Source organism: Sphaeramia orbicularis, chromosome 5 (assembly GCF_902148855.1).
Source record: "Sphaeramia orbicularis chromosome 5, fSphaOr1.1, whole genome shotgun sequence".
NCBI classification, from domain to species: Eukaryota; Metazoa; Chordata; class Actinopteri; order Kurtiformes; family Apogonidae; genus Sphaeramia; species Sphaeramia orbicularis.
The window spans coordinates 48,305,337-48,322,738 of NC_043961.1; the positions used below are offsets into that span (position 1 = coordinate 48,305,337).

Consider the following 17,402-nt stretch of genomic DNA (forward strand, 5'->3'; position numbering starts at 1 on the left):
GCTAGAGTTCTTGACCTAATGTCTTTTTTTTTCCTTCACTGTGCACCTTGGAAGTAGGTGAAGTTGCAACAGAACCTTCTGCTATGCTCTACAAAAAATAGATTTTATACGCTTCACAGATCAGCTCTGCAAATAAATCAAAGTTTTAGGAAAATAAATGATATGACTTTGTGATTCTATAAAGCAATAAAATGATAATGATCACTGGCTGTGATTACACATTATGCATCATTTTTTGCCTGTAAGGTTTATTCTCTTTACATTGTCAAGTAAACTACAAAATAATTCATTGTTTTTTTGGTGTGTTTTTTTTTTTATTATTGTTATTTAATAAGTCTGAATAAATGACAGGTACAATCTTTGTCTCTGGACCATTACATTAACACAAACTGAACAAAGAAAAACAGAGAAAAGAAAAAAAAAGAAACTTAACATGAACAAAAATACAAAGGAGAAACATCCTTAAGGCAGTGTGTCAGTGAACCAAAGGGATTACAGTACAGTTGATAATTATTTAACTTTTAAATCTCTTTTATATGGATTAATAAAATCAATTCATCATTTTCAGTATTTCCTAAGACGTGTGACTTAAGTATTAAAGCGAATATCTGTTTTTCTGTCACAACAGTATCATGCATCATTTGAAACCAGTCTGTTAATGTAAACAATCCCTGACTCGTTCAATGTTTTTATAATGAAATACATAGTTTATTATTGTAATTGTTCTTGGTAAACTGAATTTTTTTTTTTTTTATTTGCTTTTCTTGCTTTTCCACCTTGGTACTCGCTGTGCTTTACTAAGTGTCGTATTCCCCCATTCACACAGTAGTGCCACAGTCACTCAGAGGCATTTTTGGGTTAGTGTCTTTATCAAGGACCCTTCAACATGTGGACAGAGGGATTCAACCACTAACCTTCCAGTTTGTGGAAAACAAACTCTCTGCCTCCTGAGCCACAGCTACTCCAGTGTTAATGTTATACTTCTAGATTTCTGAACGTATTTGTCATGTACTGACCATAAAGAAAGATTTATAACCACATGTAGACATCTGGTCTCTTTAGTTTTTCACTCAAGACCAAAAATCTTAAACAGAAAATATGATGAATTATGAATGAACAATATCGAGCAATGACTCACGGTAAGGTTTTTGGCTACTTTCGCTCAGACTTAACCCATAAAGACCTAAACATCCACCTTTGACCAAAACCATCTATTGATCTAAAATGTTTAATGACTGTTGATCCACTAATCCTATCAATATATGTAAATAATTGGTGTAAAATACAGTTTGTTATCTTTTCATGGTCATCACATATGACCCATTTGGACGTTCAGAGGCTCCATAGTGAAGTGAACGTCATCTTCAACAACATTGATTCACCAGTAAAACCCATGGAGTTTAATAAATGTCAGTGGATGAAGGCACTTGTTTTATGTTCAGTTAATGATATCTGTGCTGAAAATGTCAGTTTTTCTTCAGTTTTCTGTATTTCTGATATAATAACCTTCAACTTTAATCTGAGCTTTTATGAACATCTACATGATCAGTAAATTAAATATAAGCAAATACTTGATTTTCAATGAAAATTCACTAAATACAGAGGATAATATTACAATAAATGGTGATAAATCCTTTAAGAAAGGTTAAATAGAGAGAAAAATTAATTTGGGAACTGACACAAAAGTCATACTGAGTCTTTATGGATTAAAATGAATCTGAAAATCTGAAAAATAACTCATTGTATAAAAAAAAAATGCTGATGCCATTTTCAAAAGGCTTTAAATTAGTGACTCAGAATGAGAACGGGAATGTATATTTATGTATGTCTTGAACGTCTCCATCAGTCAAAGTGAGGGATTACTGTTATTTTATTTCTGTTTCGTGGTCAGCAGTTGTATCCACGGTGCCTCGTCGCCTTCCCCTGGTGAACCTCTGCTGTGCATGTCTCCTTCTTGTTTATATTAAACATGGTGTGGCTCCGATTAAAGGGTGACAATTTTGCCGGGAGGCTGTTGCTATGGTAATATGTCTGCTATAGCTATGATAGGCCATCCATGTTTGATTAATTGGTTTTTCAATGCTTCTTGGTTTGAGGACCCTTAAAGAGCAAGCCCATGAAAAATGGAAAATTAATGGATTTCTATTTCCTTCTCTTTCACTTTCTCCTTTTTTTTTTTTTTTGTTTAACTGCGTATTTTGCCGAAGCTGTTTCCCTCATGTTTTAAGAAGTGGTAGTGATGGTGTGTTAAATTACCACTGGAAGTTGGAGATTGTCGTGGATGGGGGAGGTTAGAGTTTGGTTATTTGAAATGCAAAAAGAATGTCTTTGTTCGTGGCTGCCTTTTGTGAGCAGCTGCTGAGGCAAACACTGAATCTAATGTCGTGTGAATATTATGAGTTTTCAAAGCAGGCAGGCCAGAGCTCGTACATTACTTTGTTGTGCATTTTTATTCCAGCAATCTACTGGGACCAATTATGATTAGAGAGCCGAGCCTTCATCTCTGAACCTCTACTCGTGTTTATCAAGACCTCATATGCTCGGGCCCTTTCAATTTGATCTTTTTAGCACTGCACTAATGTGTAATGTATTATTTAACTCATGAATGTTTAAAAGAGCTAACAAATGCTAGTTCATCACTTTCTGATCTGTAAATTGCCAAACATTCCCATTTATGCCTGCATTATAAGCATCCTTTGGTCCGCGCTTGTGTTCTGTCCTGATGAATCTTGGAGAAAAGCTTTTGATGTAGTTATTATTGAAGATCCTTTTAGACTGCTAAGAGCTGAACTTTGTGAGAGTCTGTAATCATTCTAAAGGGTTGTCCTTCGTATGGGGGTTATTTTTCCGACTGTGAGGACCACTTTTGTTCCTATTTGCGGACCCAGGTGTTGCATAAAGTGGTGCGCAACATGGCAGTAAGTAACATTTTCCTCTTTACAGTGACGTAGTGAGTATAATGTATCTGCAGGGGGTTGACAGGCTTATTGATCAATATAATTGACTCAAAAACTGCTTTGCGAGGTGCTAAGACCATGTGGCTTCTCAAAATGGGATTTTCCAAAGCTTGATCTAAGGTCTGCCCTAACCCCCATCAGGCCACTGTTCCTCAAGGACCCCACTGGCACCAAGCTTGTTTCAATTTGTACTGATAATCAATAGTAGTGATTGTCAATAGCCTGCAGAAGCCATGCCTCATTTAACATATATTTAACTATAATGAAGCAGCTGCTTTAATAATTATATGGGCAGGGGTTGGACAAAATGTCAATACAGGAAAACAAAGTATCACAAAATATACATAAATATAGTATATAAGGTACACAGCCTGGCCAAAAAAAAGTCACCACTTGGATTTAACTTAGTTCAGATCGGTCCATTGGATGATTGCTGCAGTGGTTACTATGTTATTTAACTCTAATGCAGTGAGTAGATTCTCATTTCTTACATAATCATTAGTTTGATAGAGAGCATAAAGATTGGACTGTGTTTCAATGGAAAAAGGTCATGTGGTCTGATGAGTCCAGATTGACCCAGAGAAAAGAGGTGGATGAAGTGATTACCCATCATGCCTAGTGCCTACAGTATAAGCCTGTGGGGGCAGTGTTATGAAACGGGATTGCTTTAGTCCACAGGTGTCAAACATACGGCCCGGGGGCCATAACTGGCCCGCCAAAGGGTCCAATCTGGCCCCTGGAATGAATTTGTGAAATGCAAAAATTACACCGAAGATATTAAGGATGTTAGAATCATTTTAGGTCAATTCAATCTGAAGTGGGTCAGACCAATAAAATACTATCATAATAACCTATAAATAATGAAAACCACAAAATTTCTTCTTTGTATTAGTGTAAAAAAAAAAAGTAAAATGACACAAAAATGTTGATATTTATAGACAAAAAATGTGAATAACCTGAAATGTCTTAATAGAGGTATGTGGAATTGTACCAATATTCTGCCTCTTACTAACTATTTGTAGATCCACTGGAATCTGTAAATTGTGATGCACGTGTATAAATAATGAACTAAGATGTAATATTGTTAAAATTTCACTTAGTTCTCTTGTTTGTTTGTTTGTTTGTTTTTTAGGTTATTTACATCTTTTTCATTTGGATAGTTTGTAAATGTAAATATGTTCATAATTTGATGTTTTTTTATTGCGATAAAACAAAGAGAAAAGCTTGGAGTTGCCATTATTTACAGGTTATTATATATAAATTATAAACTAAGGTGTAATGTTAAAATTGCACTTATTTTTCTTAAGAATTTTCAGGTTGTTCATATTTGTTCATGTTATGTTCAAGTACAGTTCGTAGATGTAAAGATTTTCATTATGGAACCTGTACTTTTTTCACTCAAAAATATAGAGAAAACTTTAGAGTTGATATTATTTATATGTTCTTATCTTATTATTTGTATTATTTTTCTGGTCCGGCCCACTTTAGATTATATTAGGTTGAATGTGGCCCCTGAACTGACATGAGTTTGACACCCCTGCTTTAGTCAGTCAAGTCTAAGTTCAACAATGTTATGTGTCCAAAAAAATATGGAAACAAATGTTGCATAAACTTACTAGAACGATGCATAGGTGAATGCTGTAATCAAAACCAAATATATGAAATTTTAAATATATCCAATCAAATATTATAGTGAGGGACTTTTCTGATAAGTCTGTGTGTATCTCAATGTACTTTTTAAAACTAATAGTTGATTTAAATGGATTTCCTTCGTAAATATGCTAGTTTTGGAATTATGGCGCACATTTTGAGGTCAGTGTGTGTTAATAGAGACACTAAGCAATGACTTTGTTTCATTTCAGTTCATCCAACTCTGTGAAACTTCATAATACAGTGGATATATACCAGTGATGGGCAGTTTATTACTTTTTGAGGTTGAATAATCAAGCAAATGAGTTGATATAAGTGTTAACACATGCAATCAAAACAAAATAAAAACAATTAAGAAAAAAAGACTAACAAAGAACCACAAGTTTTTACAATACATACTCGTACTGTACTCCGCATATGATAAACTAAAGCAGAAACAGAGCCATAAACATTAATTCTAAGATGTAAAACATAAATCTCCTCCCACCACAAATAAAAATGAGCCGACTCTTAAAAAAGATGTCAACTGTGCTTACTGTTCTGACTAATTGCCTCATGGATTATTCATGCATATCTCTAATGTTTACATAATTTCTGCTTTTTCTTCTTCAGTCACACAGACATTTCAATGTATTGTAAATGATTACATCCCAGTATATCAAGTATCACAGAATCTCTGTATTGTGATACCATTGTTATAGCGTGCAATGTGCTGTGATAGTTACAAGTCGACCAATAGTGGATTTTCACACAATAATAATGGTTTCGAGTACAGAACAAGATTATTATCGCTAACGAAAACTAACAAAATGACGAAAACTAAAATTGAAAAAACATTTTCGTTAACTGAAATAAATAAAAACTATAATTAAAAGAAAAAACAAAAACTAACTGAAACTGTATTGTGTGCTTACAAAACTAACTAAAACGTATAAAAATTATGGATGAAATTCCCTTCGTTTTTGTCTTTGTCAATGTCGGATTGATACAAAATTGATTGAGCAAGCAATTTTAGCCAACAGCCCCATATGACTTTTCACGGTCCGTCTCTTCTCGTCACTTGTCGTTTACAGTCGTCTTCTTGTCCCCACTCTACCTGGAAAAATGGAGACTGAAGTTGGGAGAAAGCAGAGTCCTGTCTGGGATTTATTTGAATATGATGGTGAAGAAGATAAAAGATACGACAAAACTAAAATTAATACTAAAACTAAACTAAAACTAAGCATTTACAAAAAAATTTAAACTAATAAAAACTGGCAAACCTGCTCTAAATACAAATTAAAACTGAATTAGAGAAAATAATGTCAAAACTAAATAAAACTAAACTATAATGAAAAATCCAAAACTTTATAACCTCGGTACAGAATCCCCAATATTATTCCCTCCCGTTCCTGAAAATATTTTGACACTGAATTTTCTCAGCTACTATTTCCCTCAAAGTCAGTATTTCCAGTTTAGAAGCACAACCTATGCTATCAGTGCCCATTTCTGCCAATTTAGATTAAGCCAATTAATCTGTCTATCTGTGGTGATTCTATTATATATTGAGTTACTCTGTGATTCCGACCTCTAATTTTAGTGAAATGATAATAAGAACATGGCAACTACCATAGCTGAAGTCAGAATTTGGGTGAAGAGTTTTCCAGCAAAGATCAGTTTGAAAAACAAACACAAACCGACAGCAGAGAAAGCCTGTCGTGGTGAACGCTGATGATTGTTGCTGCCTTGAATGAGGACGTCGGTGTGTGAAGTGAAGTTTTGTCATTAGTTGAAGCTGGGAGGTATTATAGTGGAATCAGTTTTGTTAGATATCTGTTTACTCAGCTTACTGTTTGCTCCCCCCCACCCCACCCCAAGATAATTTCCTTCACAGTAATAGGAACATGAAGGTCACTGCTGAATAACAGATAGCAGTTAACCAAGGCCACAAATCTAAAAATAATGTAAAACCCTGTCCAATAGGAAGAGGAGCTTTGTAACCACCAGCCTCATTTGAGGGTTTTTGATGTCTGTGTATTTTTTTTTTTAATTCCTGCAGACATTATTTCCCTCATTACACTGCACCTCTAGTTATATTTGATATTTTTTCTCATTTTGTCCGACACAAAAATTGAGAAGCGTCATCTCCACTGATAAACTTTTGCATATTTGGCTAATTGGCAAACTTTTATTTCTGGAGGAGAAGATAAGTAAATGTAAAAGCTGGTGTTCTTCTCTCATCCCAGATGCAGGAGATGGCTTTTCACCACCACCACCACCAACAGCAACACCGTCACCAGCACCCAGACGGCGCTCATTATGATCCCGCCCGTAACCACCCAATGATAAACAGCTCACCTCCGATACTGCCCAACCCCATGAGCGCACTGTCCCAGCTAAACCCTCAGGTCAGCCGGAGCGCACTGCCTCATGGCTCCCCCTCACCTCCCGGAAGTAAATCGGCCACACCCTCCCCCTCAAGCTCCAATCAGGAAGAGGAGACTGATCCTCATGCGAAGGTACTGCTGCTGTGGCGATGCTTCTCTGGCTTTTAGCAGTAGTAGTACTCGTAGTCGTAGTACAGGGTGTATCAAAAAAATATATACATTTGGAAAAATTACCCCCAGTTTCACATTTGATAATTTCTGGAATTTTCTTTTATGGATGTTGGTAAGTAGGGGATTGGTGGATATTTGTCCAAATTTACAGACCCAGGTTTTCATGCGTGAGTGAGCAGGGGCAAATTGCGCAATCCAAGTCAAAACTGGTTTTATGGAAGTAAATCTGTCTCATCAGATTTTGAATTATAAAAGCCACTGAATTTCTAGCAATGATTTTTTTTGCGCTGAAATTAAGTATCTAAATAATTTCGGTGTCACATGACCAACCTAACATAACTTGATTGGTTGGCTGTCAGTTTCACTTGCGGCAGAATCATTGCTTATCCTTGGTGTCCCGGATGTGTGATCCGAATTTTTTCCATCTGAATTTCTTGCTTCTGAATTTTTTGCATCAGAATTTTTTGCTTCTGAATTTTTTTATTCTAAATATATGAACATAGTAAAGTTGAGAGACAAAGAATTCAGATACTTAATTTCAGTGCAAAAAAAAAAAAAAATTCAGATACTTAATTTCAGTGCAAAAAAATTCACATACTTATTTTCAGTGCAAATAAAAATTCAGATACTTAATTTCAGTCCAAAAAAAATTCAGATACTTAATTTCAGTGCACAAAAAAAATTCAGATACTTAATTCCAGTACAAATAAAAATTCAGACACTTAATTTCAGTGCAAATAAAAATTTAGCGCTGGAAATTCAATGGCTTTTATAATTCAAAGTCTGATGAGACAGATTTCCTTCCAGATGGTTTGCGCAAAGTAGCGGTGGGATTTAATTCCAATCAAAGGTCATGGGAGGGCACAATGGGCATGCATCCTGTTTTCCACAAAAGGGTAACCCTAACCCTAACCCTAACTTGGCCTGTCCTCAGCGACATTTCCACACCTAAATATGCTGAATTATCTTTGAAAGGCAGGAACGGCTGCCATGGGTAAAGAAATGAAACTAACATGGTGGCCAAAGTGTTAATGCTGTAATCTGGCAATTTTGCGGAAAACAAGATGCATGCCCATTGTCCCCTCCCATGACCTTTGATTGGCTTTAAATCCCACCACTACTTTGTAAAACCAGTTTTAACTTGCATTGCGCAATTTGCCCCTGCTCACTCATGCATGAAAACCTGGGTTTGTAAATTTGGACGAATATCCACCAATCCCCTACCTACAAACATCCATAAAAGAAAATTCCAAAAAAACATCAAATGCAGAACTGGGGGTAATTTTTCCAAATGTATAGTTTTGTTTTGTTTTTTTATACACCCTGTAGAAGTAGTAGCAGTAGTAGTGGAGGATGAATATGGCCATTTGGTTCACATGTTAACCCTTTATATGGCACTCATAGAAATACTCTGAAGTTCAAAATTTCAACCTTATGTGTTATTGGAGGACATTATAAGAATGTATTACTTTTGTGAAATTATTCAAAAAATTGTATTATTATGTAGAAAATCAATGTCAGTGAAGTTACCATATTTGGTTTCTTACTCGTAAGTAGCCAAAAAAAAAAAAAAATCAAGAAGTATATATAAAAATACAAGAAAATCACATGTAAGGTGAAAAGAACATCACTTTTAGAACATTCGAACAGCATAAGTGCCGATCCAGACACTATCCACATCCACATTCTCCCTTTGAACATCATTCCTTACATTAGTACCATTACTTCATGGTACCTAACAAAGCAGGTACACTCATTGTTCATGCAGAGGTGGACCTTACAGACCCTGTAGACCACATTTATCCTGAGATTGTTGAGTCACCGTCCTTAATTTAACTGTTCCTGTCAGTGTATTGTAATGCATGTGGAAGTGATCAAAAATAGTCACTTGCCCCATAAAGGGTTAAATGTAGAATTAAGGAATGCAGAGATAGACATGCTTCTTTTTGAATGTACGTTTGGCTGGTGTTTTTCTTAAGGGACCCTCTTTTCCTCTTTGTCTATTTAATGGCATAATGAATTCTCTGGTGTCACATTTGAAGGGGAAATTGCTTTGAGATAATTTATCACCAAATTTCAGTGGAAACTGGCATTTCTTTAATTCTAATATCATACATTTCCCACTTTATTTATTCCAAGATGTGCACTTAAAACCAAAAACACCATTCACAGATAATTTTGCACTTGTATTTAATTCCAAACTGCTGCGATTCACTTACAATCCATTACCACCATGTGTGTGGTGTTTTGCTTTTTGTTGTTCGCTAGTCGTCACAGATGACTGACATGAGAAATTAAATGTCAGATTAACCGTATTACATTTAAAAGTGATTAGAGATGCATTGTGGTGAACAGATCTTACCGATGTTGAGGTTTTCACATGTGAGCTGCATGTTACCCAGTCGCACCGCTCAGTTCATTTGCATCACTCATCCCTTCAAATGAGAGGAGAAGGACACTTGTTTATATTCATTTGCTTGATGTAAATCCGTAAAACTGCTTTGATAAATTGCCCACTGTGGTTTTTATCAGGGGGGAATGTGAATGAGTGCATAATTGAATCTGTCACATCCACAATATTTCAGATTCATCGGTGTATGTTAATGGTAGCTCGCAGTGATAAAGTGTAACAAGAAGGGGATCCTTTAGTTAAAAAAATAAAAAAAAAATCCCCACATATACGTTGCTGCTGTGCTCCTCACTGTGTGTGTGAATAAAAATGATTACCATCTCTGCTATCAGTAAGTAATTCCATTTGCTCTCTCCAGTTCATTTTGAGACCACATCAAAGCTAGAGCAGATACAGCAGGCGATTTAGTATTCTTTTCACCGCTGGCATGAAAAGTTAGAATTTATGACTTACTGAACAACTGGAAAATAAAGATTTGAAAATGTTTGATAAATTCCACTAACAGATGTTAGTTTTGACCAAGTAAGGAAGAAAAAAAGAATGCAACTGTCAATAAAACATGGTCAAACACTGGCTCTAATATCAAACATCAGAATACTGTATTAATCCCAGGGGAAAATTAACCCGTAAAGACCTGGTGCTGCTTTTATGGTGTTTTCCAAATGATTTTTTTCCCGCTATTTAACCTTTCTTAAGTGATTTATCACCATTTATTATAATATTATCCTTTGTATTTTGCATTTTTTCAGTGAAAATCTGGTATTTTTTATATATTAATTTACTGATCATGTAGATGTTCATAAATACTCAGACTAAAGTTCAGGGTTATTTTATCAGAAACAGAGAAAACTGAAGAAAAAGTGGCTTTTTCAGCAAAGAAATCAATAACTGAATATAAAATAAATGTCTCCATCCACTGTCATTTATCAAACTACATGGGTTTTACTGGTGAATCAATGCTGTAGAAGGTGACAATGTTTCCATGTTCACTACGGAGCCTCTGAACGTCCAAATGGGTTATATCTGATGACCATGAAGAGATGACAAACTGTATTTTAAACCAATTATTTACATGTATTGATAGGATTAATTGAACAACAGTTATTAAACATTTTAGATCAGTAGAAGGTTTTGGTCGACGGTGGCTGTTTGGGTCTTTATGGGTTAATTGGTGTTGCAGAATAATAAAAAATTTAGGAAGAAATTAATCCAAACATGTCAATTTGGTTATGGATTTAATGCTGTTTACATGCATCACCTGAATTCAGTGTTAGAACTGTTCCAATTATTCACCTAATGAACAGTTCTGTGTAGAGTGTGAATATATATATTTTTTTCCTGCAGAGTCAAAAAGCTATGGTTTTTTTTTCTCAATTTTTCCAGATCGCGGGTGAGAAGCGACCGTCTTCAGAGATGATGAAGCCCAAACCCAAACCCCAAAAAAAGAAGAAGAAGAAGGATCCCAATGAGCCTACAAAGCCTGTGTCAGCCTACGCCTTGTTCTTCAGAGACACGCAGGCAGCCATTAAGGGACAGAACCCCAACGCCACCTTCGGAGATGTATCCAAGATCGTAGCTTCAATGTGGGACGGGCTGGGAGAGGAGCAGAAACAGGTAGGAGATTAATGTTATCTGTATGAACACTCAGAATGTCAGGATCCAGGGCTTGTGTGAGACAGACTATGTAACTCGTGGAAGCAGCTAAAGGCTGGTATTAACTAAATGCTACTTTGCATTCGACTTATTTTGGCAAACTTATGTGCAGTCTACACATACAGTACAATGTATTTTTTTCTTTTTTTTTTAGTTTTTCTACATTTGTTTTAAATAAATCTCTCTCCTTATTTAACATCTAGGCTTTTGAATTGAAAAAACAAACAAACTGAAAAACATTATAGAAACAGAAACATAAGATTTCCAATGAATAAATTCAAAAAAATGAATGCAAATGTTTAAAATATATGCCCTTCTCACAAAATAATTAATGCGCATGGAGAAATGTGGAGACTTTTTTTGATCTAATGTGACATGCTTGGCTGACCTACACTGTCTTTCTCAATATTTCCATAAAGCACAGAAATACATAGTCATCATAACAGGAAGCGTACAGTGATTCATTTTAGATGGTAAACAGCAGTAGAAGTCTCGTCTTCTGTTTCTCTGTTTTTATAGACATGTGTAACATGTATAGCCCATAGCACCACTGTCTGACAACATTATTCAGCAACATTATTAGCATCCGACAGCATTACTCAGAGTTTTTTCTTTCAAAATGCATATAATTCACATTGTCCTTTGTTAAGGAAAGGCAAGGGTTAATGTTTTTGGTTCGGTTTGTTTGTTTCTTTGTTTGTTAACACTTTAGCAGCAAAACTATTAGTTCAATTCATACCAAATTGGGTTTATAGATTGCCCAGTGACCCAGAATAGATGTCATTACATTTTGGGAAAGGTAGGTCAAAGTTTAAATTTTTTATGATTTTTTAAAATCTTCCTTTTTACTTATAATGGGCGAAATACATGTGAGGGGCGGGGTTTGTTATGCCTGGTTCCACTTGTTTTCTAAAGCTTCCAATTCAGTTCATATTTCAGGGTGACATCGATACAGTGATCTTTAATTTTAACCTATGTTGATATATTGTACTTGGTGTATGGAAGTGGTGCCAGGCACAACAAACCCCGCCCCTCGCACATATTGTAGCTTATTTTGGCATCCATCCAGCTGATGTCATCATCTCTATGCGTGTGCTGATGACAGCATATCAAATGTCTCTATATATGCAGTGTTGGGCAAATTACTTTTTAAAAAAGTAATTAGTTATATTTACTAGTTACTTTCCAAAAAAGTAATTGAATTAGTAACAGAATTACTCCTTCATATATGTAATTAGTTACCAGGGAAAGTAATTATTGTGTTCCTTTTTTGAAAAACCTTCAAATATGTAAAAGGAAATTGATTTTCCCCCATGATAAATAAATGGGGGAAAAAGACTGAAAAAATTCGTAGAAAATTGAAACTTTGACCTACTGTTCCCAAAATGTAATCAGATCTATTCTGGGTCACTGGCAATCTATAAACCCAGTTTGGTATGAATTCAAGCAGTAGTTTTGCTGCTAGAGTGTTAACAAACAAAGAAACAAACAAACCGAATCAAAAACCATATCCCTTGCCTCCCCTTCGTGGGGTTAGGGTAATAAATTGTAATGTATCATAACATACCTGATCTACGACGTCTTTCCCAATATTAATATAAAGCAAGAAAAAAACAGGTGGTTGTAATAATAGGTAGTATAGAATGATGACAATAAATTACTCCTTGGTCTCATCCATGAAAACTTATAGTAAACAGTCATAATTGTTCATCTACTCGTTCTGCTATTACTTTTTAAAGCCATGTGTAACAAATATAGCCTATAGCACCACCTTCTGACAACAGCCAGGTTTATTTTCTACAAATTCACAATTTATTTGTTTACCTTTTTTGCAATTTTTGTGGACATTTTAGGTAAATATAGCCACTGCCAGTGCTCTTGATGATACATTCCTTGTCCATACGAAGAAAAGTTTCCCAAAAGGTCTGTTTTCAATTATCTAATTTCAAAGTATTTCTTCTTATGGATGAAAATATAAGTAGAAAAAATTTCATTTTAGAAAATACCTGTGTGAACTAGGCTGTAAATGTTGACATCAGTAAAACACATTCAAGAGAGGGGCAAATTATGACAAATTTTTCAATTAAATGCATCAGGCTTTTACTTGATTAGGATATAGACCAAGTTTCCTTAACTTCGATGGATTTGTGAGTTATACTAGTGGTTGTTCACACACACTGACAGAAATGAGCTGAAACGATAGCTCCTTCACCAGCCCACAAGGTAAAAATGCCAGGTTCACTATGCGTGATATCATATGCAAATATTGTTTTATTCGTATTGTGTATTTTAGTTGGCAACAACAAAATGTCACATGTGATCAAAACAAGGACTTACCCAACAATAAAAGTATGATATGAAAGCTTTAAATCTCATGTGAAATTAGATATTTCTCCTGTGAGACTGGAGTCTGTTTAATTGAATATATTTCTGTAAAGTAGATGCACACTGACATTCTATTACAAACTGGCACAAATGTATGATCTTAATGCAATGAAAGTCCCCAGGAAGAAGCACAAATTTCCCTGCTATCATCAGTGTAGATATTTATATTCGCCAAAGTCAATTTAATTTTTATTACAGCCCTACCTGTTCATACGGAACGGCGGCAACATTTGGTATTTCATTTTAGCATTTCACACCAACAGACAAAGTCAAAGGGTTTTTATGTGTTTGAGGTAACAAATGATGGTGTGAAATGAATGGAAAACGAGACAGTCTGATGATCATGCGCAGACTCATATTTTAGAATATCCAGTCAGGGTGCAGCCTATTGGGTGTCAAATAAAAGCACCTGTCTCCATGACAAAGTGCAGCCCATTCTCCTCAGCCCCAGCCACCGTCGACTACACCCCTATCTAGCATGTGTGTGTTTTTCTCCCACCAAACCTACTTTATTCACTGGACTTTGGAGGCCGTCTGTCCCTTTTATTTGCAGTTAATTTTTGCCGCCTTCACCTGGGCTCTTCACCATGAATCTTCATTTCGCCACTGACACCCTTGAATGTGAATTCCTCATTTCCTGTCCTTTTATTTATATCTGTTGCCTGGTGATTTGATCATGCTGGGAATACAAGATTAGCAATTGCCTTGTCCTTGGTTTTGCCTCAAGGACATCTGCTCCTGAAATGTTATTGTTTGTGCTTCTTAACCCTTCATGTCCTGGCTTCTTTTTTACTTTCGCCTGCTCTACTGTAGATTCTTTCTCTTTTTTTTCTCCTAAATGCGTTCGTCCTTCACAGTATTACCTGGAAACAGAGACGAAACCAACAAAAGGGCAGTTTACCATTAAAAATCTGCCCCATTTATTGAGCCTTTCCACAGCTAATTTTTTTATTTGTTTGTGCATTAGTGTGTTTAATCAAACATGTCACCTTGAAAGATACATAATTAACTTGAGGTAATGATGTCATTATGGAATGAAATGTAGTACCTTGTCTGGGCAATAACACTGTGATTGCTCTAATTATTCTCAGTGACTGTCACTGTCACTTCTTCCAGCACAACAAACAAATAAACATGAAAGCCATACATTTACAGTGTGTAGCCTGTTCAGTCACCACAACATTTACATCTGCTGGTTTGTTCTTATTTAACCTTTTTTTAACCAAAACAGAGCATCTTGGTAAACACAGGTAAGATCTTAGGTAACAAGGTTTAAACAGGTTTGCAGTCATACATGCATAAATTGCAATATTTTCATGTACTAGTGCTGTACAGTAAATTGTATTTTCATCGTTACTGCAGTTAGGGATGTAATGATTACCAGTATAACGATAAACGGCGGTAAAATTGCAGACGGTTAGTATTACCGTTTAAATTCTAATTATCATGATAACCGTGTTTGATTACCACACTTTTAGGGGAAAGATCTATGTAAAGATCTGCTTTTATGTCAAATATTTGAGTATAGTTTTAATTTATTACAATTTTAATTTTATATACGTAATATTTGGAACCAGTATTCACTTTTAAAGTCTTTGAAAAGGTTTGTTTAGCATCTGTGTGTTATTTATGCAATAAATTATATACATTTTTCAAATCGGAGTTTATATTTTTTTTTTTGTGTTTTCTGTCCGTTTGTGTTTTTATTGTAGGTTAAAGTGAAAAAATAATAGACAGATGATATAGATGAAGTTGTGCTGAAAAAAACAAACAAACAAACATGGGTATAGTAAACATTTGTTTATATAGTATATAAAGGCAAAATCAAAAGGACTGAAAAACGGACAAAATAGGCTCAGACCACTAAGGGTTAATATTTGAATGTTTCTGCAACAGAAGGTACATTGTGCCAATTATTTTATTTGGGTTTTTTTGTTGTTGTTTTTTTAATACAACTTGGTTAAATTATTTCAGTATGTGTATTAGTACTTTCTGAACATTTTGAGCAAAATTTCAACAATACCGCGATAATAATGATAACCGTGATAATTTTGGTCACAATAACCGTGATATGAAATGTTCATATCGTTACATCCCTAACTGCAATATTAACCCATAAAGACCCAAACATCCACCAGAGACCAAAATGATAATCAATACATGTAAATAATTAGTGTAAAATACAGTTTGTCATCTTTTCTTGGTCATCAGATATGACCCATTTGGACGTTCAAAGGCTCCTTAGTGAACATGGAAATACCATCATCTTCTTCAACATTGATTCAACAGTAAAACCCATGGAGTTTTATCAATGGAGGTTGGAGATGCTTTTTTTATGTTCAGTTAATGATATACTTTGCAGGAAAAGTCACTTTCTCTTCAGTTTTCTTTGTTTCTGACATAATAACCCTCAATTTTAATCTAAGCTTTAATGAACATCTACATGATCAGTGAATTAAATATAGGAAAATACAGAATTTTGACTTAAAAATGCAAAATACACAGCATAATATTAGAATAAATGGTGGTAAATTACTTAAGAAATGCTAAAAATAGAGGAAAAAACATGGTGAATTTATGGGTTAATATGCACAATAAACATGTTGCAAAACAGTGTGAGCCGCAGTGAGAAAAACCCTTTTGTTTCAAAGAGGAACTGGAAAACCATTCAATATTTTTCCACCAGACTTGTTAAAAGTGATTTTTTTGTGTGTTGGGGTTGTGTGTTTTGTCATGTTGGTGTTGTCCACCATGCAGTTTGTGTAAACTACAACTACATGGTTTCACTGCAGACAAAACTCAAAGAAACTAATGTGACTTCACTATGAATTTGGCCTGATCACAATCAAAGGTACCAGAAAGGGTGCACATATAGATAAAAAATAATAATGCTCTATCAAAAAATCAGACAGGCCATTTTATTTGTCTGATATTTCTCTTTTAAAGTCCAAATATTTTTGTATTATGGTGTTTACTAAAAATTTTGCAGGCTTGCCCCTGTCAAATCAGAAATTATTGGGTGTACAGACACTCCAGCCTAATAGCCTCCATATTTAATGCCTACAAAGATATACAAATGTTTCAGCACTCAGGATAATCATGCATTGTTTATTGTGTAGATGTCGTGTCCAAAGCATGCGTGCTGAAAAATTCCATATATTGACAGAAACAATAAAATTAGACCCACATATTTTGATATGGTGTACGGACACTACTTGGTGTACGGACTCAACAAGATTGGAATGGAAATCTGGTTTAGCACATGGTCGCATCTGTGTTAAATCTGTAACTAAGTCTTCCTGGTACAGGAGTAAATAAACATTTGTGAACAAGTTATAACAATATATCTATCAGGCATATACGCCATATTATTGATGGAAGTATATTGGTGTACGGACACTACATGAATTTTGGTGAACAATGCACCATTGAAAACATGCGGTTCGACGTAAACATTCATTTGCCACATTGTTACCAAATTTTCTGCAGCCAGGGAGCATACCAAAATCTGTCTAGTTGTGCATATTTAGTCATAATAATACTTAAATAACAGGTTCCCATTCTATTATTACAATTAAAGGGCTGTAAAAGAAGGGTTTTCAGAACAAAATGGTTAATTGTCTTAAAACTGAAAATAAGAATTGATAATCAAACAGGTGTTCAACCAAAATGATCAATAAATGAAAAGCAATGTGATGTGTGTATTTTGGAATAAAAAAGACACAGGAGTTGAGTAGTAATTATTTATTGTGGTACAAAACATTATGTACAATAATTTTGCTCTCTTATAACAATGAAATTGTGCACATT

The 17,402-nt window shown here is 34.9% G+C and overlaps 1 protein-coding gene across 3 annotated transcripts in view; it reads left to right on the plus strand.

Annotated features, from left to right (window-relative positions):
* tox2 (TOX high mobility group box family member 2) overlaps positions 1-17,402 on the plus strand; it is a 127,757-nt gene that overhangs the window by 94,398 nt on the left and 15,957 nt on the right. For 2 of the 3 annotated variants that reach the window (XR_003935419.1, XM_030133940.1), the window contains exons 5-6: positions 6,833-7,105; positions 10,938-11,168. Coding sequence is in view for 2 of the 3 variants with exons in the window: in XM_030133940.1 (XP_029989800.1) it covers positions 6,833-7,105; positions 10,938-11,168 (504 nt within the window). In the remaining variant the exon portion in view is untranslated. The remainder of the gene's footprint in view (positions 1-6,832; positions 7,106-10,937; positions 11,169-17,402) is intronic. The other variant, XM_030133941.1, reaches the window with a different exon arrangement.